The 23,603-nt window shown below is 45.3% G+C and overlaps 1 protein-coding gene across 12 annotated transcripts in view; it reads right to left on the bottom strand.

Moving 5' to 3' along the window:
* LOC137425382 (uncharacterized) overlaps positions 1 to 23,545 on the bottom strand; it is a 47,220-nt gene extending 23,675 nt beyond the window's left edge. For 7 of the 12 annotated variants that reach the window (XM_078769389.1, XM_078769392.1, XM_078769394.1 and 4 more), the window contains exons 1-5: positions 23,417 to 23,542; positions 19,395 to 19,526; positions 18,948 to 19,055; positions 8,213 to 8,424; positions 7,860 to 7,945 (exon numbers count right to left, since the gene is read on the bottom strand). In XM_078769389.1, coding sequence (XP_078625515.1) covers positions 7,860 to 7,945; positions 8,213 to 8,424; positions 18,948 to 19,055; positions 19,395 to 19,457 — 469 coding nt within the window. In that variant the 5' untranslated portion in view covers positions 19,458 to 19,526; positions 23,417 to 23,542. Of the gene's footprint in view, positions 1 to 7,859; positions 7,946 to 8,212; positions 8,425 to 18,287; positions 18,398 to 18,947; positions 19,056 to 19,394; positions 19,527 to 22,571; positions 22,700 to 23,416 lie in introns of those variants that run through there. The other 5 variants (XM_078769387.1, XM_078769391.1, XM_078769388.1 and 2 more) reach the window with 4 other exon arrangements.
* Positions 23,546 to 23,603: the final 58 nt, after the last annotated feature.

Raw genomic sequence — 23,603 nt, 5'->3', positions numbered from 1 at the left:
CAGACCACGTGACCAATTTTTTTCGGACTCTTCATGTCGCAACTCTCTCTATACAGGGACTCTAACTCCAGCTAATCAAACCCAACTCTTTCTTGCATGTTCCTGTATTTCCCCATCCTATCTGATCTTTTCCTGTCCATTCCTTCGTTTGCTTGTGTCCAACTGTGGCCCCTCTGGCCCACTGTCAGTTTGTTGCCTTTCTACCCTGTCACCTCACTCTTCCATTCGCCTAGATCTTGTTAAAAAAATATCGAGATTATTAATAGTCGCATAACCTAAAATTATACAATATGTCTTAAGTCGGCAATTTTTGCAATTTCATCAACTTCCATGGAAAGACTGGAAACAACATAACTTATAGAAACGGTGAGCTGTTAAAGTCCCATTTTGAAAGTTGCAGTGGTTAGCAATCTATCCCTATTCACCATGTTAGCACAACCACTTTGGAAAAAAGGATATCATGTTCCAGACTACTTTGGTAATGGCAAGCTCTATAATCACTGCAACTGGTTGCCCGACATGCATGGCAGTGCCACATTGGCCGAGTTAAGGCTTAAATAGAGCTAATGGATGAGAACAATTGGTCAAGTGTTAGTACAAGTTCCAGAAAGCACAAAGCACAATGACAACGATGTCATCAATCACAAAAACAAAGTGAACACATTTGAAAACAAATAACTGAGAAATGGCCCACAATTACAGTACGTCCTTGCTTAACACGGTTTCATGCAATGTGATTTCACTACAACACTGCTTTTCTATGAGGCAACACTTTTCACACAACACGGTTTCTGAGTGGCGGTCGACAATCTTTCTTGTGTTGCGCAGCTGGCTGTACGGAACAATACAAGTATCATCTCAGTCCTTTGCCCCGCAATTTTGCTGTATGGTCTCAGCTATTGTAACTTCTTATTGGGATTTATCAGTGCCATCCATTAAAATCTTGAGTGGTAAGATCCTGATGACCCTATGCCTTTGATATATATATATATATATATATGTATATATATATATATATATATATATGTATATATATATATATATATATATATATATATATATATATATATATATATATATATATATATATATATATATATATATATATATATATATTTTTTGTATACTGAATCGAGGCTCGTGAAAGAGCTAACATTTATTTCACAAACAAATCAACCAGACAAACAAAATATACAAAAAGAGGGAGCGGAAGACAAGATGGGGAGAGAAGGGGAAGCACACAACCACAACATTTGAGAGCAGGGAGAAGTGTGGGAGGGAGAGGGCTTGGGGGCAGGAGGCGTGGGAATGGGAGGGGGGGGGGGGGGTGGAGAGGTATAAAACACAAGGGGACCGAAATTAGCGGGGGTAGAAAAGATCAAGGTTTTGGATGGGGGAGGATAAGAGATGGTGGTGAACAGCTGTTTTAAAGACCTGGCGGGTGGAGTGGGATTGAAGAGAGTGAGGGAGTTTGTTCCAGAGGCGGGAGAAAAGAGGAATGAAGGAGTGAAGGTGAGCAGAAAGTCTTGATTTTGTCAGTTTAACCATAAGAGGGTTGCAGGCAGATCTTGTGCGACCTGTAGGAATATTTGGGGGACAGAGCCCAGAGAGGGCTGGGGGGGCAAGGCCAGAGAGGAGTCGGTAGAAGACGGAAAGACCACCAACCTGCCTGCGGTGAGTGAGTGAAAGGCCCTTGGAGTTAGCTTCATCGCGGGAGATTCCAATGATTCTGAACGCTTTGGTTTCAACAGCGTGAAGACGGGCTAGGTGTGAGGCAGGAGCACAAGACCAGAGGGGAGAGCAGTATTCCATAGAGCTGCGGATGAAAGCCTTGTATGTGGTGAGGAGCTCAGGTGTGCCAAGGAAGGACTTCGCACGACGGAGGATGCCCAGTCGGCGACTGGCTTTGGAGGCCAGATTTGAAATGTGGTTTTCCCAGGAAAGCTCATGGCAAATAGTAAGACCCAAAAGCTTGAGTGACAGAACTTCTTGGAGAGGATTATTCAGAAAGTGGATGGGAGGGTTTTCCAGTCGGTCTTTTCGGAGAGACATCGTAAGAGTGTGAGATTTATCAGGATTGAAAGACATGTTCCATTTGTTTGCCCAGTCTGTGATTTTGTCCAGGTCTGCAGAGAGTGAGGAGGCTGCAGACTGCCGATCTGAGGGATGAGGAATGGAGCGACAGAGAGTAGAGTCGTCAGCAAAGAGATAGAGAGGATTTTCAAGAGAGTCAGAGAGATCATTGATGAAGACCAGAAAAAGCACAGGGCCCAGAACACTACCTTGGGGAACTCCAGCCTGAACAGGAAGAGGAGATGAGAGAAACCCATTCAGGGCCACACGGTGACTACGACCAGAGAGGAAGTCCGCCAGCCATGCGTGGAGATTTCCATGGATACCAAAGGAGGAGAGTTTGGTGAGCAGAGCAGGGTGCCAGACCGTATCGAAGGCACGTGAAATGTCAAGGGAGACAGCTCTAATTTCCTGTTTGGCATTGAGGACCTCCATCCATTGTTGAGAAAGCAGAAGCAGCATGTCCAGAGTAGAGTGACCAGGTCTGAAACCAAATTGATGATCAGAGATCAAGCCATTGGAGAAGAGGAAAGATTTCATATCTGAAGCAATGATGGATTCCATGACTTTGCTGATAATTGGGAGAAGGCTGATTGGTCTGTAGTTGCTGGGATCTGTTTTTGCACCTTTTTTGTGCAAAGCGGTGATGTTGGCTGATTTCCAAGCAGATGGCAGATGACCTTGAGCAAAAGAGAGGGTGAAGAGAACAGAAAGAGGGAGTGAAAGAGCGGAAGAACATGATTTTAGGACCCGTGGGCTGATGCCGTCAGGACCAGTTGCAGAATCAGAGTCGAGGGTTGACAGAAACTTTTCCACCTTGTCAGGAGGAAAGGACACAGAGTCCAGGAGCAGCTGGGTACGACTGGGTACGGTGGGTACAGAGAGGGATGGGTTTGGGACACAAGATTTAGAGGCAAACACAGAGTTGAGGCATTCAGCTTTTTCACGTGCGGAGTCAGCCGTTAAGCCGTTTGAGGTGAGGGAGGGGATGGAGGGGGAACTATCTCTATATACTAGGCCAAAATCTAATTTGAAGCCATTATTTTTCTATGGAGCGCGGCGCACCGATCATGTGCCCATTGTGTGTGACGCCTAATGTGTCCGTTTTCTCATCAAGCTGTCTTTCTCTGTGTTCAAAACGAGGATTATATTACTTAAATATTTATTTTCGTTCTTCCAACGTGCCAGAATAAGTATATACATACAATCAGACACGGTTGGTTTAAGCTTTAAACATATCGTAGAAGCCATTACAATGGAGGGTAATATGCGAGGTAGTGAGACACATAAGGAGTGAGAGCATGCAGAAATTTGAAAGAATTGAAAGAGGAAAAGTGAAAGAGAGAAATGAAGGCACACCATCCACACCAGGTGTGCACACCATTAAGAGAGTAGATAATTGGAAAAGATAACAACTGTGAACTAAAAAAAGAGAAAGAGCTTGAGAAGATCGGTTGATTGATTGATTGTGTGCTCTGCTTGAAGCAGTTCCCTGGCTGGGTGGATTGCAATGGGTGGAAAGGTGATACTGGGTGGATTGCCTATTACCTTCCCAGCAGTTAGTCAGGACAGGAATTTGTAATTTGTTCATGATGTCGGTAAGGCTGGTGTTGGCTTAATGATTAAGATGGCTGGCTTAAGATCTTAGTGTCTTGAGTTTGAGCCCATGTCATGCCGTTGAATTAACACCAGGTGAGCAGTGTTACGGATCCGTCACTTCCACCTTTGTTGTTATTATATACTTGTAGGATTTTTAGTGTCAGGTAATTTTGTTGTTAAGATTTTTGTGTGAAATGGCTTTAGTAAAAGGTAAAAATAAATGTTTGTGGAGGAAAAAGGAAAATGCGACAAAGAACTGGAAGGAGGAGGAAGAGGAGAATGGCCATGATCGAGATACAGCCGTGAATTGCTTCGAGGCTGTGAGCTGACTTTTTTATATTGGTCGCGAATGAGTTGAGGCTTCCCGGGAAAGGGATTGCACGCGACATCGTCATATATTGTGAGTGCAATTAAACCTGCGTCTCAGGTTTTATCACCAAGTGTGAGTCATCGTTGGAGAAATCAAGCGCCTCCATTATGGGCCTATACGCCATTTTGACCTTGAAGAAGAAGAGGCTGTCCGCTTGGTGCATCTTGTTTTGCCATTGGGATTTCCATATCAATCTCAATGTGATGATTGCCGTTGGTTTACCTATCGGCTCAATTCCCATATCGACCTCTCACCTCGTAACTCCTCATCCACAGTCACGCCAATACCTGCCTATTGATTTGCCATTCTGCACGACCTCGATCTCCAACCAGCGTGGGGATCCATGCACGGACTTTGGGGAGTGTTACATCCCACTCACGTTTGGTGTATCGTGAGTTCATTGCTTTGAGAGCATTGGGGAATGATGGTACCATCATATGTATTGTTCATTTGATACAAGTGACATTTTCATTGTACTTTCTTTCATAGTGTTATTATTGTGTATGTGAGAGTTCTTAATACAATTACTTGTTTTGTTCTACAATTGCATTGGTGTGGTTTTGTCATGGTTTATTAGAACACTCAAAATAACAAATCTTTCTGCCGTGTTCCTGCTCCAGACTCAGAGGTGCACCGTAACTAGGGTTTGGGGAGGTAATACGTAACAGTAGACTCAGCCTGTCATGCGTCTGAGGTCAAAAAAATGAGTACCAGATCACTGGGAAGATTGAGCCATATGAGTATCCTGCATCGGAGTGGCGACCCATCCAGGATTGTGTCCACTTGCCCAGGAAACTGCTTTGGCAGCTCTATGCATCTGACGATGCAAAAGGGGTGGCCTTCTTCATCATTTCAGCTCATCTACTTTTGGCGAAAAACACCGTGGGATCTTTAACAACCACTAAATAATATTAGTAGATGGGAAACCCAGCTTAACGTCAATTCGAGGGACGGCACACACATTGATGAATCACCGTAGGTACCTGTGAAACACCAGGATGACAATTTGTAGCTGGGTCGGGATTCAAACTCAGGCTAAACAGCTAAGAGACGAGTGTGCATACCTCAAGGCCATCCTGCCAGCCCATTGAGAAGATATGGATTGAGAAAAAGAAAGTTTTTCTTTGCCATCGAATGGAACAGGAAAGTAGAAATTTAGAAAGAACAAAGAAGAAACTTAAAAAGAAGATAGAAGGAATAAGAGAGGGATACATTAAAACAGAGATTAGCTGGAAGTGAAGGGGTTATTTTTTTCCCAACTCTTTATTTAAATTTTAACATAAGTACCGTGCCATTGAAAACATGCATGTGCATGTAATTCTTCACATGTGCTGAAAACATGCATGGCATGTAACCCTTCATTCTTTTGTATTCTCGTTAAATATATCATTAACCATGTCATGGAACATGACATGTTGTGAACCAATGTTAACTACAACATGTACATCAATTCAAATAAATAAATGAATAAACAAACTTCCGTTACAGACACACAAGTGACGTGTTTACTTATAAACAACTTTGCTCGGATGTAATTGATATGCCATAAATGATCTGCAGATGTTTCCAAGATTATTTATGTCTGGACACGAGTTATACCCAACTAACAACTACAATACGATCACAGCACCACACAAAAATGTACACACAGGGGACTCCAACTGGCACAGCAACAACTCCAAAATCGGTTTCCATCTCAGACGACGAACTTTATTTTCCCAATATTTTTTCCCTTTCTGGCATCTGCAGGGAATCAATTCATTTTGAAACCCTTCTCTGATCGATTGATGCATCCAAAGGCACATAATCCTGTCGTTTTTAAAATAATGAGCAATGAACGATCATTTGCATGCGCGCGCACACACATATATACATATGCATGCGTGCGTGCACACATATACATATGCACGCGCACGCACGCACACATATGCATGTGCACACACGTGCGCACACACATGCATATGCACGTGTGCGGGTGCACACAAATACATATGCACGCGCGCACATACATATGCGCGCACACATACATATGCACACGCGCGCACACATACACATGCACACACATATGCACGCTCACACATACGCGCATGCGCGCGCGCGCGCACACGCACACACACACACACACACACACACACACACACACACACACACACACACACACACACACACACACACACAATAAAATAATGACGAAACAACATTCAATTCGCAATCTCACGAGATGTATTACTGTATTACTGCATTATCTTACTATAATTCACCAAATGTCCAACTGTCCGTCTGTTCCCAGGTACCGCAAAAACGGCTGAACCAATCGCAACAAAATTTTGGGTGGGTAATCCTGGGACCCCCTGGAGTAAAATAGGCTATATTGTTTTTCCAATTTCTGCTTTGGTCTCCAGCATGTTCAGGTTTGGACTCCCACATAACATTATTGTCCCGGGTACTGCAAAAACGGCTGCACCAATCGCAACAATTTATTGGAACCCCTGCAGTAAAATCCTACGATAATTCACCAAAAGAACATGACATGAAAATTAAAAACGGCTGAACAGTATTTCATGAACATTTCATTGCGGCATTGAGGAAAATCCTGATGAATTACGAACCTGCCGCGAATGCGGAAGTGGACAGATTACGGCAATGAGCGGGTTTAATAATATACCAAGACAACCGTCATTTCAAACAGTATTTTCTGAAAGTATCAATTGATGATTGGAATTGAGTGAATACAATTACGACTTTGAATTCGTAATTGTATTCACCCAACCGTACGGAACTTCACATCAGGATTTAAATATTTGTTTATGTCACGAATGTTGTTAAAAGTTTATTTTTTATATTAATGCTATTTAATTTGTGATTGGAGTTATGTTGTTTGGAATGAAAAAAGATATCGAGTTCAAGTGAATGACGAAATGCCATGACGGTTTCTACTTTCTGAACGTGAACTTCGCGGATCGCCATATGCAGATTCGCCATTGACTGGGTATGGAACAAACGTACCCGTTTGTTTGCGAACGGGTACGTTTTTCATGAAAGTCTTTCACGAACTTGTTGTCCATGTCTGACGTGTGACTGAAGGTGCTACATGAATGTGGAATTTATTGGTTTCATGCTTTAGCATTCGCCATTTCTGCATTGTCTGTTTGCTTCTGGCCTCCCACCCGTGCGTAGCATGGGTACCTCGCTGGTCTTACTATAATTCACCAAATGTCTGTCTGTCTGTTCCTAGGTACCGCAAAAACAGCTGAACCGATCGCAACAAAATTTTGGGTAGGTAATCCTGGGACCTCCTGGAGTAAAATAGGCTACATTGTTTTTCCAATTAGGATTTTTTTTCCAATTTGCCAATTTTGCAGTTTTTCCAAACACTATGGAATAATATTTACCGATATGAACAGTGATGTGGCTTTTATTGAAATTCTACAAATACTGTTTAGATTTTGATGATTTGAGTGTGATATGATTTAACGGATGTTTATATAAATCGTTTAAAATAAAAAAAGCCTTCAATTTCTGATATTTTGCCTTTTCATTTGGGCCTCCCAATTGAAGCCCCGCCCATAGGGTGGGTACCGTTGCTAGTGATATAAATTGCGCATCAAGATGCGTTGGATGAACCTTTGTCGAGAAAAACTTGCTGAAAACTAAATTAAGAAATAAAAATCAGTCATAGTTTCTTTTCATAATTAGAAGCACTAATAGGAGAGTGTCATCTATAACAGGAAAATACGAATAAGTACATCTGTGGTGGACAATAAAGGTTCTTCACAACAACCTCATCATTTAAAGAGGGAATGAAAAACAATCCTACATTGCTTCTCTTCATTGTGGGTAAGATCTCCACAGGGAAGGCAATCTCCCTCTGTCAGCCCTCCGAGATGTTCCCTGAGATAAAAGCTGAGAGCACACAATGTTAAAAATCATGTAATGGATTACCACATGACCCCACCTTCTTCGTTTAACACAAGCACCACATCTTTCATTGTTTTCTCAGACAAGTTCTCTCTCAAATATTTCCACCCCAATTATCGTTCACCAGTTGTGCCAGCATAAAAATGGCTCACACCTTCCCTCTCAAGTGCTTGCCTGTCACATTACCAATCTCTCCCAACCTTACATCCCTCTCCCAAAGTCTGTCATTTTTCCTCAACCGCTCCCTCTCACCCGTCCATGCAGAAGCCACACATGGCGTTATGGCTTCGGGTGCAATTGGACACAGTATTGCGGTGTAGCAAGTGGCATGCCTTGCACGGCCGACACAGGCCATTCCTTCGACCTATCTCCCCACCCATGATCCCTTCATTGTCCCATGTACTGTAGCGCCCGGGAGGACAGGGGACGCACAAAGCCCTGGCACCTTTGCCGTAGCCGCATGGCTGGAGGAGGGATGACAAAGGCAAAAGACAAAAAAGTTAAAGGAATTAAAATAATTAATCCTCATAATAAGTATCCAAAACAGTAGGACCCCAACATTTGCGGGGGATACATTCCTGGAAAATACCGCAAATCCATGAATGTGGGGAAATTGTTTGAATGGGGGTCGAGAGTGGGGAATGTTTTTTTTCTTTTTAACTACATGGTCTAGATTCCTGCAAGAGATACGACACAGAACAAATCAGGACACAACATAACAAAGGGAACAGCAGGAGAAAAGGGAAACGCCAACAGCAGGGCAGAGGGAGAAAATAGATGGAGACGGACAAACAAGGGTTGCAGGTAACGATGAGGGGTAAGGGAGAATGCAAAGGGTAGAAAGACAACATGGATACCTAAGCAAAAATTTTGGCAGGAGTAAGGGTGGTTTAAACAGGTGTAGAAAACATAATGATTTTGGATAGGGGATGACTTGAGATAGTGGTGAAGAGCTGTCTTGAAGAATGAGATTGAATAGAGTATGGAAGTTGGTTCCACAGGTTGGAAAAAAGAGGAATAAATGAGTGGACGTGAGCAGTGCTTCTGGATTTAGGCAGTTTCACTAGGACGGGATTGGTGCTGGACCACATGTGTCCGACAGATACCTGAGGGGGAAAAAAAGCATGGACATGGCAGAGGGTGCAAGTCTTGACAACGTGCCACCTTGACAAGGCACCACCAGGTTTTAGAGGAGGGAGACAAGATTGAAGGCTCATTCTTGAGATTTGACAGATGTTATTTTCTGGCTCTCGTGAGAGCAGACAGACTTGTTGCAAGCTTTGTGGAATGATCTGAGGTTGTCTTCAGTTGGATTTTCCTTCCAGGAGGAGAATGCAAGTTGTTTTAAAACAACTGCCTCACCATAGGATTCTGAGTACCAAGAGCAGAAGGATGTGTATGTATTGTATATATGCATCTATATACATATCTTCTTTTTTTTGGTAAACCATAAATACGTGAAGCGCGATTACAGAAGCAGGTCACATGTTATGAACCGCAAATACTGGGAGTCTTGGGACCGCGAATGTCGGGGTCAGACTGCATATCGTATTTAATTCAAAACCATTTTAAGACAAATATCAATCAAGGTATTTTTGAAGCGGAAACAATCTCTTCTGTTTTTGAGTTTTAAGCAAACAATTGGTCACTTTGTCAATTATTTAAAGTCGGTTCAGAGAAAAACAAAAGGTATGGCTTACCATAAGGAGGTAATTATCCCGATACAATATCGCAGTATACGTGAAAGCAATGGGGCAGAGAAAGAGTAAGAACAGCATTGCTGTATGTATAGAACTAAAGCTATACACCATATCATTGTAACATTTGGGGGGGCGGGTGGGGGAAAATACTTAAAAAGAGAGCTAAACATCACAAAGGAGGTGATAGTGCAACAACAACAACAACAACAACAACAGGCATTTTAAGGCCATTTTGCCTGCGAGAGCGGGGGTTAGCCTTGTGGACCCCATGACAATCTTCACCATCTACCCTTGTTAACCCCTGTGCCCGCATTTCTTCTTCCACCACCTTTAGCCAAGTCTTTCATGGTCTCCCCAGTCCTCTACTTCCTTCTACATTCATTTCCATCACTCTTCTCAACCAGTCACTTTCATCCTTCCTCAACACATGACCAAACCATCTCAACCTGTTTCTCTTCACAGCATCCATCACAGGCTCTATTCCCATCATCTTTCGCAATTCATCATTTGTCTTCCTCTCTCTCAACGATACTCCGCACATCCACCGAACCATTCGCATTTACACCCTTTCCAGCCTTCGTTGCTGCACCACATTCATTACCCGTGTCTCGCTCCCATAAATCATAACACTTCTCACACATGCAGCACACAACTTTCCCTTTAGCTTCAACGACACTCCCCTCCTCGTCAGCACGCCACTCAGTTCCCGAAACTTCTTCCATGCACATCTCACTCCAGCAACCGTTGCTGAATCTGATCCACCTTCTCCATTCATCATGTCTCCTAGGTAGAAAAATGTTTTCACACCTTCCAGCTTCACGCCGTCTCCAAGATCTAACTCAACATTTACTCCATCTGCAGCGCCCTATGTGCACACCTTACACTTGAATGTAGCTGCCACACTAGTTAATGACCCTCTCAAACCACTACATTTTTTATGAACCCACTCAGTGCACATTGTACATTGAATGGAGTTCACTCTGACACCCTTCCTGCACACAGCACACGGTCACTTCCCAGTTCTTTCCACCTCACCACATGCTTTACCACTTCCGTTTCCGATATTCACCTTCAGACCTTTTGTCTCCATACATTCCTTCCGCTTGTTCATCTTCTCCTTTAGTCCATCCATACTTTCCGCAATCAACACCACATCATCTGCACACAACAACTCCCACGGTAAACCCTCCTTTACATTCCGAGCCAGCACCTCTATGACACCTACAAATAGTAATGGACTTAGTACCGACCCCTGATGCACTCCCACCTTCACCTCAAACTCACCACTGTTCCCGTCCTTCGTCCTTACAGCTGTGCGTGCTCTCTCGTACATTGCCATCACTACTCTGATCAACCATTCCTCCACTCCTAACTTCCTCAATGCCCATGTAAATACTTCGCGTGGAACCCTATCGAATGTTTTCTCCAGATCAACAAACGTCAAATCAACATCAGACGTCAACAAATGATCGTTTTAAGGCCATTTTCCCAGCTAGAGCAAGGGTTAGCCTTGCAGGCCCCATGACAATCATGGATCCCTGTTTGAGGCAATGTTTTTTTTATGGCCGGATGCCCTTCCTTACGCCAACCCTTGGTCGCCTCTTACGATGCGCAGGGATACGGTGTACCTATTCTAAACCGGGGTACACACCGGGATCATTCATCCCAGCAAGCTGGTACACAATTTGCCGACCTCGGAAGGATGACAGGCTGAGTCAACCCCCCTGGCGTTAATTCAGCGATCGACCGGGATTCGAACCCAGGATCCTAGGATCCCAAGCCGGCACCCTAACCGCTAAGCCAACACCAGGCTTTTCCTGCAACTGCCTTACAATAAAAAGCGTGTCTGCCATTCCTCTTCCTGGCATAAATCCAAACTGCATTTCGTCGATCTTCACTTTCTTCCTTATCCTCCTCTCTAACACCCATTCCAATACCTTCATTCCATGCTCCAATAACTTTATCGCTCGATACGAGCCACAGTCCAGAGGGTCACGTTTCCTCTTGTATAGAGGGACGAGGGTACTCAGTTCCCAATCCACTGGAATGTAGTTAGACGGGTCAATATACTGCCTGACCCCAAAAAAATTGCAAATTTTTGTTTTATGCTTATTTCTAGTAGTTTATGAAGTGGAAGACAACATATTAAAAGTTGGACAATTTTGACGCATGGGAAAGTCCCTCAGTGACGTCAGAAAACAAGATGGCTGCCGGCAGATAAAACGTAAAAAAATTGACTGATAATCATCAGACCACTAACAATTTAAAGTTAATTTTGCACCAATATTTGTATTATGATCGTTGCTGGTAGTTTATGCAGTGCTAATCCTGAGACCATTCGCAATTTAAAGTAAATATTTGCACAAATATATGTTCTTTGATTGTTTCTGCCAGTCTATGACATGGAAAGCAACATATAAAAAATTGGACAATTTTGACACATGTGGAAGTACCATATGCCTTCTAGTCTTAGATTCCAGTTTCATCGTCCTCCTCCTCCTCCTCTATGTCTGGTTCAACACTCATATTGTCACAGTTGCTGTCCTGGCAATGTCCACATGCACTGGTGCACTCTAATCCATGCTTCCTACATGAACACCTTAGTGTTTTGCACCCCCCTGAACAATTGCAGTGAATCATCTGAAGTAGTATGTCTGGAGCAGGGCTTTTGTCTGTCATCACTGGAACAAGTTTTCCTCCTTCTACCTTCCATCCCCACTCCGTTGGCTCCATTCCACAACAAAGGCCCATCCATTCCATTACCTGGTAATAGGTCCGCAGAGAATGAAACTTGCAGGCAGCGGATGTGGGTGGCAGTCTTTCAGGAGTGACAAATGCCTTAGCCCTTGCAACCTTTTTGCAGAGAATGTTGTATCTGATCGATGCCAATGAGTCGTTCTGATTTGCTTCAAACAATGCCACCATTGCTCTGCAGCCTGCAGTTTCAATAACATCCTGACTCTGCTGTGGTTTACAGAACACCTTTGAGCTGTCTATCAGTTCCTTTTCTTTCTTGATGATTCTTTGAAACCCTGACTTCTTTCCAATCCCAAAGACACGAGACGTTGCGTCACAGCCAGTTAATGCATGAAGGAACAATATATCTCTGCAGGCTGCATTTCCAAGTATCTGCTGAAGGACTTTGATATTGTAGACATTTGATTTTGCCTTGTCAGAACGGAAATAGAGTTCAATGCAGTTTGTCTCCACCATATAGAAGAGCAGGAGGAGAAGGAGATCTGTATCTTCTCCAATGAGGGTTGTAGATCTGGAAGCCGCATTTGCGACGGCCGCTTTTGCAATCTCAACATCAGCATCTCCCTCTGCTTGGATCACCTCACAGCCTTCCTTGTGCAACACCTCTATAATCAACAGTATCATTGCCTGCTTGTTTGACTCATTCGACAGAAAGTCCTCCTTTTTCCCAACAAATTTTGTTGACTCCGTAATGTTAACCTTGGTGGCATTCTTGTTTCTATTCCGACGTTGATGAGAACAGTCCTTTGTGCTTGGCCCAGCCTCATAACCATCAAACACAACAGTAGCTTTGCCATAGTGTCGTACTGTAAATGAGGCATATTCATCTGCAATGGAACTGTAGGTGAATCCCTCTGTCCACTTTAAGCGGTGAATAAGTGATCCCCCGTCAAGAACATAGTGATCTGTTCCTGGAACTGTCTGGTTGACAGCATTGTCAGATTTGGTTGTAGCATAATTCCTTATTGCCTCCGCCAACTGTGGTTTATCTGGCTGGCGCAGGATGTTTTTTGCCTCAAAAAGAGACATTGGGTATGGGCAGAGTTCATATTTCATCACTTCACCTATCTGGAGATCTCCCGTCTGTGACACCACTAAGAACCTCTGGAATAGTAACGCTGGATCTATTGTGCGGTCCTCAGCAACTTTGACTGCCCTGCTGAATGCAAGTGTCTTGGCTTTAGAACTCCTTTTGTGTGAATAGGAGTAAGCTGGGTGATCATCCATCTTCTTGACAATGTCACTACCTACTTTGAATAGGTCATGAACATTGACATCCTCATTTGCAGTAACCCCTGTGATGATATTGCGCAATGACTTGTCATCAGAAAATGGTGTGAAGCTGTCCAGTTTTTCGGCAACTTTGCCACGATCAGCTTCATCTCGACTCACCCTGGATGTTGTCAACTCCTTATGTTGTTCACTTGTTGAGTAGCTACTCGAGGTCAGTTCTTGCATAGCAAGGTTGTAGGAGGACGATATGGTTGAAGACAGAGTCCAAACTGCTCTCTGGTGCTCTGACATCCCACTTCCTCGAGTCAGCCCCCCTTGGCTTTTCAGTGAGCGCATTAATGTCTGTTCTATCACAAGATCAGAGCCTAGGCCAGCCCAGTATTGGTCACTGCGCCGGATTACATGATAACCAGATTGGAACTTCTGATGAACCTCAGGGTTGTCATCCTCTAAAGCAAGCATCTTCTCGAGATAGAGTCGAGCTGACTTCAGGTAATTGGGATGGCCAGCAGCTGCAAATATCGGCAAGCAAGCTGATATGGCTTGGAGATGCATCTCCCAGGACCCCGTCCGATCAGCTGCCACAAGTGCCCTTGCAATTCCCAACATACGCTGGTAGTTGATCCAAAGTGCACTGGTTTTCGAGTCCTTTGCAAGTTTATTCCTTTCCTGATTCAATCTATTGTCAATGAAATGAATGCACTCTGATTGCAACACAGACTCTATAGTGTCACTTTCGACAGTCTCCAGGGAAATGTACAGTCGCTCCAGTTCTGCCACTTGTTCTTGAAACCCAGGGTCAACTTCCACAATCTTGCCAACAACCTGACGTGTAAGACACTGATCCACAAGCAAATGGATGTTAGTTTAGGTTTATGTAGTGCGTATGTTAGTTTGGCTGAAGGGCTCTGTTGCTTAGTCACAAGGTGCACCAGGAAAAGATATGTATAGTCCAGAAGAAAAACATACTGATAGAACCCCCCCCCCCCCCCCCCTTCCCCCAATCAACTGGTCCCATTCCTATTAAATAAATATGCATCCCCACAACTCTAGAACCTGGAAAATAAATACCATCATACACTACAGTTGTAGGAGTACAAAATACATGTAGAATATATGGGGCAATTGTATGCATAGGCCTACCTGTCTTTTTGCTACTGCCTTGGCCTTGGTTGTATTGTACTGTATCTCCTTGGTTGTATTGTATTGTATCTCCAATGTTTACCATACAACGTTGTCCAATTGAGTCCTAATTAGGTGTAATTAACTCATTCATGTGGAGTTGTTACTCAGTCAAGCTGCACAACTACCAGTGAGGAATTAGGTCATTAGCCTACATGCTGGGAGGTCATATTGTTAAAGACATGTGTCAGGTAGCAGATGTAAACATTGTTAAAGACACGAAACAAGTGTTATAAAATGTTGCCTTTGCAGCTGGTCTCAGTGGAACAAATTAATTTATATAAACAAAAAGAAACAAAAATAAAAAACCAAAGACGTTTTCGACGTAGTGAATCGTGCATGGTTTTGTGACATTTTTATCATGTCAAAATTTTTTACTTTCCCATGGTCCATTTATGTCCAACTTTTGATATGTTCCTAAGTAAGTCTTAAAATATAAGGAAATGCAATAAAACTAAAATTTGCAATTTTTTTGGGGTACGGCTGTTCTGGTTGTATATTGACCCGTCTAAGTCTTCTTTCACCACCAGATTACAGATCTCTGTCATTCTCTTCACACCCCAACTTCCTGCTGCCTTCAACATATCTCCCACAACACACGTCGGCCCTCCCGCTTTTCCACCCTTCATTGCTTTTATCGCTTCCTCAACCTCCTTCTCGGTTATCTTCTCTGCCGGTCCTAAAACTGCGTTACTCTCTATATTGCCATCCCAGTCATTCTCTGCATTCAACAGCATTTCCATATATCTCTTCCATCTTCCTTTAATTCCATCTGGGTACACAACGATTTGTCCCACGTCATCCTTCAAGCAACTCATCCCCATCACATCACACCTCTCTTTCGCTGTCTGCTTTGCAATCCTGAATACCGCTAATAATAATGAATTATGAATTCCTGAATACTGCTAATAATAATCCTGAATACCGAATCCAAGCATTCTCCGAACATTTTCCGACATGCCTCCTGCGCGTTTCCTACCTCTTTCTTTGCAGCCTTCTTGGCTGCCTTATAACTTTCATGCTCTGCCTTTTCTGCCCCCGTATCCTTCGCCTTCTGCCACTCTTTGAACTTCTTCCTCTTCTCGTCAATCCTCTTTCCAACTTCATCATCCCATCACCATGTTTCCGAGTGCCTCGGTAGTCCTTTAGTCCATCCACATACCTCACCAACGGCTCCCAACAGACTATCTTTCATTGACATGCAACCACTTTCAAGCTCAACCACATCATCCTCTGCCATAATCAGCCTCTCTTTTAATGCCTCCCTCACCGTCACCTCTTTCAACCTCCACACCTTCATTCTCGGTTGGTACTTCACCAGCCGAGCTCTCCTCGCAACTTTCACCCTCATGTCGCAGACAACCAAGTGGTGCTGTGAAACAGCCTCCTCCCCCGGGATCACATTTGTGTCCCGGAGGTGCCCCCTATCTCGCCTACGCACCATCAGGAGGTCAACGGTTGTCGTCGACCCACCTGACGTGTATGTAACAAGCTTATTATCCTCTTTCTGGAACTGAGTATTACAAATCAACAAACCGGCGGCTCCATCAGCAAACTCCAAAATCCTTTCACCTTCTCCATTCCTCACACCATATCCATAACCCCCATGCACTCCCTCAAAACCGTCCATACTGCTTCCCACATGTCCATTTAGGTCTCCTCCTACCACAACAACTTCCTCATCTTTCACGTTTTCCATCAGCTTCTCTATTGCACACCAGAACTTGTCCTTCTCTTCATTGCTCCGACCGACCTGCGGAGCATATCCCGAGATGACGTTCACCAAGAGCTTTCCAATAATCATTTTCACCATCATCAACCTTTCACTCACTCTAGTCACACTCACCACACTGTCTACAAACTCCTCAGAAAACAGGACACCAACACCATGCACGTCTTCCGGGCACCCTTGCCACACAAACTTGTATTTCTGTCCCTGCCTACCCTTCACCATTCTCACACCACGTCCCTTCCATCTCGGCTTACCATAAGGAGGTAATTATCCCGATACAATATCGCAGTGTACGTGAAAGCAATGGGGCAGAGAAAGAGTAAGAACAGCCTTGCTGTATGTTTAGAACTAAAGTTATACACCATATCATTGTAACATTGGGGGGGGAAATACTTAAAAAGAGGGCTAAACATCACAAAGGAGGTGATAGTAAAGCAGATAAAAAATAAACACAGCCCAACGAATCCCAAACATTCCATGCAACCAGCAGCTTAATCATTAATCATCCATATATATATATAAGAAAGTTTTTGTTTGTTTGTTTGTTTGTCTGCACGCGCTAATCTCCTGAACAGTGAAAGATAGGAGGAACCTCTAAAACAGAAAATGTCGGGACGGGCCCCGGGATAGTTATAGGCTCGGTGGCGAGGCCACTTCGGCCGGACTGGGCCCATTTCGCAATTAAAAGCTGAGCTGAATTATAGTAGTCAATCTTCTATGGCCGCGAGTAAAAGCTGAATTATAGTAGTAAATTCATTCAAAAAGAACCCGGGCAACGCCGGGTGCTTTCGGCTAGTATATATATATATATATATATATATATATATATATATATATATATATATATATATATATATATATATATATATATATAATTTGACGTGTGTGTGTGTGTGTCTGTCCCCCTTCATAAGGGTAGGTTTTAAAGGCTTTGAATAGTGCTTTAGGAGGGATTTGAGTGGGGGGGGGGGGGGGGGGGGGATTTAAGGGGCAATCTTTGAACCCGACTGTGTGTCAACTGGTTAAAACATATATGTGCACACCTATATATATATATACATATATATATATGCATATATGTGTAAAGATACCAGTACATGTGCATATATGTGTGTGTGTGTGTGTGTGTGTGTGTGTGTGTGTGTGTGTGTGTGTGTGTGTGTGTGTGTGTGTGTGTTTCAGTGTTTCACTTGTATGCGTTACTAAAGCACTGGATGGAATGAGTTGAAAATTTGTGGTTGTATTTTTGAGGTGTGCCCGAGAAGGTTATAGACATTTAAAAAAATTAATGTTGCGGGGGTTTAGGGAGGCAGGGTGTTGGGAGCGATGCAAATTGTCTATGTAAATGTGTATTGTGTTGCGCCGCTCCCGGTGGGAGAGTGTATTCTAAATCCTAGCTCATTCTAAAGTACGCCAATAAGGGACTTTTGGGATGTCTCGAGAATGCCAAATGATGCCCTTTGCGCATGCGCTGTGCGTTCGTTTTCATTGCCTCACTTCTGATAATTAATCAGGGCACTTTGAGTCTGCCGTTGATCGGGCGAAATCAAATGGTATTTTAAATACAACTGCAGTATTCAAACGAAAGAGTCAAACTGAGGGCAATTCCAAAATGGACGGTAATTGTGTTCCTGGATGCATCAGATGTGGCATGCAAATAGGACACATGAAAATATGGGAAATATGAGAAATATCCATGAATGAGAGGCGTTCGCGTTCCTACCATTTCCTGTTCATACCAATGAGCGGCTGCAGTGGATAAGGACAGTGCGACGGCCCATTGAGTGGCGGCCTACCCACAACTTGAGGGTGTGCATCCGTCACTCTGTTGTGCTAGACATGGATGAAAGTGGGAAAAAAAACTCGGTCTTGGAAGCACCGAAATCCTGAACTGTTCCCGTGGAATGATTGGAGTCTCATGTATATAAGCCCACGGCAAGTTAAACGTACTCCTCATAAGCTTCAAGCCAGTAAAGAAATAACACAAATATCTGGTCAACTTGCTGAAGAACTAGTGAACCTTCACAATGCTTTGCTGCATGTAACCAACTTGTCTCGTAACCAACTTGTCCACCTAGTTTGGTCATAACCCATCCACGTTTTGAAATATCATGCTATACAGTACAGTGTATCGTTTTGGCCCCATCTCTCAAAGGTGTAGCATCACTTAAGAAAGTAAAAAATTCTCGCATCTGGATCCGCATTTGGATCTTCACCAAAATCGAATTCAACTATACAGGGTGTAGTGAAATAAACACAAGATGAGGATTGTACTCATTGCCACATTTAGATCGGCAGGAATATCAGAAGCAAATAGGAATGAAAGGAAAGTGAATGAAAGGTGAAAGGGGAGAGCAAGGTTGAATAGAAAGATGATTGTAACCTCCGACAGCTGCGTGCCACCGTCGCACACTCGGCATGGCGTACACACTCCTGCTTCACTCTCATACTCCCTCGCTCCGCAGTTCTGCTCAAGCCCTTTGCTCTCCATCTGCAAGGGACAAAGATCAGAGGGACAATTGTCACTACTTATCCGTCTCTTCTTCTCTCTGAAATCCTTCTTAGAAACACGATGCATCCGACCTTTTTCTCTTCCCTTCCAACACAATTCCGCATCATTCTTCTTTTCTACCAACTTATATTCTCACCAGTGCTGTACTCACACATTTGTCTCTGTTGAGCCTCACCTCTCTTTCCTGGCCTTAACTTCAATGTTCCTTACCCAACCTCCTCTCTTTATCCTCATCTCCCCACAAAATTTCTCCATTCCCTTTAATCCTGTTCCATTGCATTACTCCGCGATTTCCATGAAGGTCATCAGCTTCCTTACCAAGACACAGAGTGTGAAGGATATGAGCAGAGAGACAAAATGGAAAATGGAGATTGTCTGCATTACTCCACTGGTCCTCGATCACGTTCTGTCTTTCTTCTCGTGTTACTTCCTGTGAATCAATGCTGGGCTCTGATGGACAAAAATAAAGAAAGCGAATGTCAGAAATCCTCATCATAACCACAGAGACCAAAAATACGTTCCAATTCCCAAGCAAATCTTGATTTATTTTTTTCCTCTACTGTACACCTGTGCAGCTTTCTTGTACGGTTCATGTGCTCACCTGTACAATAATAAACCACCTTTAGAGGCCATTTTTCCCCGCAAGCGGGGGTTGGCCTTTTTCGGGAACCGTGGTTGTTGTTGTTTTTCGGTTTCCCTTTTTGAAGCAATGTTTTACGGCCGGATGCCCTTCCTGACGCCAACCCTTTTTGCCGCCTTTAACGACAAGCAGGGAATTACCAGTGAACTGGTACTCAATTAGCCGACCTCGGAAGGATGACAGGCTGAGTCAACCCCCCTGGCGTTAATTCAGCGATCGACCGGGATTCGAACCCAGGATCCTAGGATGACCTATGATCATGATCCTATGTACAATATCGGATCCAATTGCAGGATGTATTATCTATAAAGTTAACACCACTTGGAGCCTATTGCGTCAGGTCTACGAGCTAATGACAAATGAAAGAGTTCCTCGAACAACTAATTATGACAGGAATTACACCACCACCACCACCACCACCACTACTACTACTACCACTTATTTAGTGGCCCCAATTATTCCCACCACCTATTGGGGTCTGCTGGTGAACGCTTTTGGCCCAAGTCTTTCACAAACTGGCCGGCCACGTGTGACAGTTGAAATTGATTTTGGGAGTAAATTCAATATCCAGTTTAATGAAACTTTTTTTTTTAAACCACAATAAATACATTTGGATATTCTTATGACATGGATCTTGGACTTTAAAGGTCATTGGCTACATTTTGTAAAAATCAGATCATGTTTTTGTTTTGTGCAGTTTGCTTCATCTTTTTAATGCATTTCTAGTGTCTATGGAAAACCTGGTGTTGGCTTAGCGGTTCGGGTGCTGGCTTGGGATCTTAGGATCCTGAGTTCAAATCCCGGTCGATCGCTGGATTAACGCCAAGGGGATTGACTCAGCCTGTCATCCTCCCGAGGGAGGCAAATTGAGTACTAGCTCGCTGGGATGAATGATCCCGGTGTGTACCCTGATTTAGAATAGGTGCACCGTATCCCTGCGCATCGAAAGAGGCGACTAAGGGTTGGTGTCAGGAAGGGCATCCGGCCATAAAAACATTGCCTCAAACAGGGAACCATGATTGTCATGGGGCCCGCAAGGTTAACCCCTGCTTTAGCGGGGGGGAAATGGCCTTAAAACGATCATTCATAGTGTCGATGGAAGCAAATTAATCAACTTCTTAAATGAGCATTTTTGTAATATTTCATCAATAAATCAACTGTCATTATTCACAAATGAAGGAAACACCAAATAATACAGTTCAACTGTTCAGTAAGTAATTAAAGCTCAGTTCTGACTTTTCAACCATTAAACTGCCTCCTCATCCCCTCCAAAATCTCATTTCCTCCAAATCTTCTCCCAAAATTCCACCTCACCTCTCTAACTCACCACCTCACCCCTCCCAACCTGCCTCTTCACCCCCTCCCATCTCCTCACCTCCTCCCAACCCACCTCCTCCTCCTAACCCCCACCTCACCTTCTCCCAACCGACCACACCTCCTCCCAACCCACCTCCTCCTAACCCCCACCTCACCTCCTCCTAACCCCCACCTCACCTTCTCCAACCCACCACCTCCCAAACCATCTCCTCACTCCCTCCCAACCCAAATTAATCAACTTCTTAAATGAGCATTTTTATGTGATATTTCATCAATAAATCAACTGTCATTAGTCAAAATGACCCCTCCCAACCCGTCTCCTCACCTCCTCCCACCCGTCTCCTCACCCCCTCCCACGCGTTTCCTCACCCCCTCCCAACCCGTCTCCTCACTCCCTCCCAACCCATCTCCTCACCCCTCCCAACCCATCGCCTCACTCCCTCCCAACCCGTCTCCTCACCCCTCCCAACCCGTCTCCTCACCCCTCCCAACCCGTCTCCTCACCCCTCCCAACCCGTCTCCTCACCTCCTCCCAACCCGTCTCCTCACCCCCTCCCAACCCGTCTCCTCACCTCCTCCCAACCGTCTCCTCACCTCCTCCCAACCCGGCTCCTCACCCGTCCCAACCCGGCTCCTCACCCCCTCCCAACCCGTCTCCTCACCCGTCCCAACCCGTCTCCTCACCCGTCCCAACCCGTCTCCTCACCCGTCCCAACCCGGCTCCTCACCCGTCCCAACCCGGCTCCTCACCCCCTCCCAACCCGTCTCCTCACCCGTCCCAACCCAGCTCCTCACCCCTCCCAACCCGTCTCCTCACCCGTCCCAACCCGGCTCCTCACCCGTCCCAACCCGTCTCCTCACCCGTCCCAATCCGGCTCCTCACCCCCTCCCAACCCGGCTCCTCACCTCCACCCAACCTGTCTCCTCACTCCCCCCTCCTCCTCCAACCCGGCTCCTCACCCGTCCCAACCCGGCTCCTCACCCCCTCCCAACCCGTCTCCTCACCCGTCCCAACCCGGCTCCTCACCCGTCCCAACCCGTCTCCTCACCCGTCCCAACCCGGCTCCTCACCCCCTCCCAACCCGTCTCCTCACCCCCTCCCAACCCGTCTCCTCACCCCCTCCCAACCCGTCTCCTCACCCGTCCCAACCCGGCTCCTCACCCGTCCCAACCCGTCTCCTCACCCGTCCCAACCCGTCTCCTCACCCCCTCCCAACCCGTCTCCTCACCCGTCCCAACCCGGCTCCTCACCCGTCCCAACCCGTCTCCTCACCCGTCCCAACCCGGCTCCTCACCCCCTCCCAACCCGTCTCCTCACCCCCTCCCAACCCGTCTCCTCACCCGTCCCAACCCGGCTCCTCACCCCCTCCCAACCCGTCTCCTCACCCCCTCCCAACCCGTCTCCTGACCCGTCCCAACCCGGCTCCTCACCTCCACCCAACCCGTCGCCTCACTCCCCCCTCCTCCTCCCAACCCGGCTCTTCATTCTTTCCCAAACATACACATCCCTGTGATGACCATCCGTGCGAATGGGTTACATTTAAAGCGGTTGTGGATGCGATGCTAGTAATATGGACCGATTAGCTTCGTGAATCCTACACAGGAAAAGCGCTGATCATGAAAACTTGAGAGTCGAGGACGAAGTTCAAGGAAATGGTGGGGAGCGGAAAGAGAGAAGAACGAGGGACGGGAGGAGGAGGAGGAGCGGACAGAGAGAGGTATGAGGCGGGGAGGAGGAGGGGAGCGGAAAGAGAAGAATGAGGGACGGGAGGAGGGGGAGCGGAAAGAGAGAAGAATGAGGGCCGGGAGGAGGAGGGGAGCGGAAAGAGAAGAATGAGGGACGGGAGGAGGAGGAGCGGAAAGAGAGAAGAATGAGGGACGGGAGGAGGAGGGGAAGCGGAAAGAGAAGAATGAGGGACGGGAGGAGGAGGGGAGCGGACAGAGAGAGGTATGAGGCCGGGAGGAGGAGGGGAGCGGGCCGCCTGGAACATGTTCCGACTTGCCCGGAACGTGGAGCCGTTACTTTCCTTTACTTTACTCTCATTTACCGCCATCAAGGTGGTGTCAGAGCGTTAAATCACGGACACCTATTAAACGAGCGACGTCTATGCAGGTGAGACAAAGTGTCGCAGAAAAAGAAGATATCGACGGAGACAAACGTGCAGGCGAATGAATGAAACACGTGGACAAAGTACAAAATAATCATAAACGGCGATCGGGTCGGCACATCGACGAAGCAACCTGTGCTGATCGACATCTAGTTACACATCTCGTCGTCAGCTCGTCTCGGTTTGTGCTTCTCGTGTCTACGAAAGTTGTCCATCGGATGAAGCCAAGCTTTATGATCGAAGGAAAGTTTGAATTTACAACCGGAGAAGCTTACCTGGTATGCTGATGATTCCTCGGGAGAGAAAGGAGAACATGGAATGATATTGATAGGACGCATGAGTACTCGCCAGAGAGCAGAGATACACGGACGGAGGATGACGCAAGGCAAAGCAAGTTTAGGGGCGTGTCCTTGCGAGCGATGTGTTTCAACGAGCATTTTGATTGGTTCGTTTTGCTTGATT

Source organism: Myxine glutinosa, unplaced genomic scaffold, assembly GCF_964187855.1.
Source record: "Myxine glutinosa unplaced genomic scaffold, kmMyxGlut1.1 SCAFFOLD_2330, whole genome shotgun sequence".
NCBI lineage: Eukaryota > Metazoa > Chordata > Myxini > Myxiniformes > Myxinidae > Myxine > Myxine glutinosa.
This window is presented reverse-complemented; position numbering and strand designations above follow the sequence as displayed.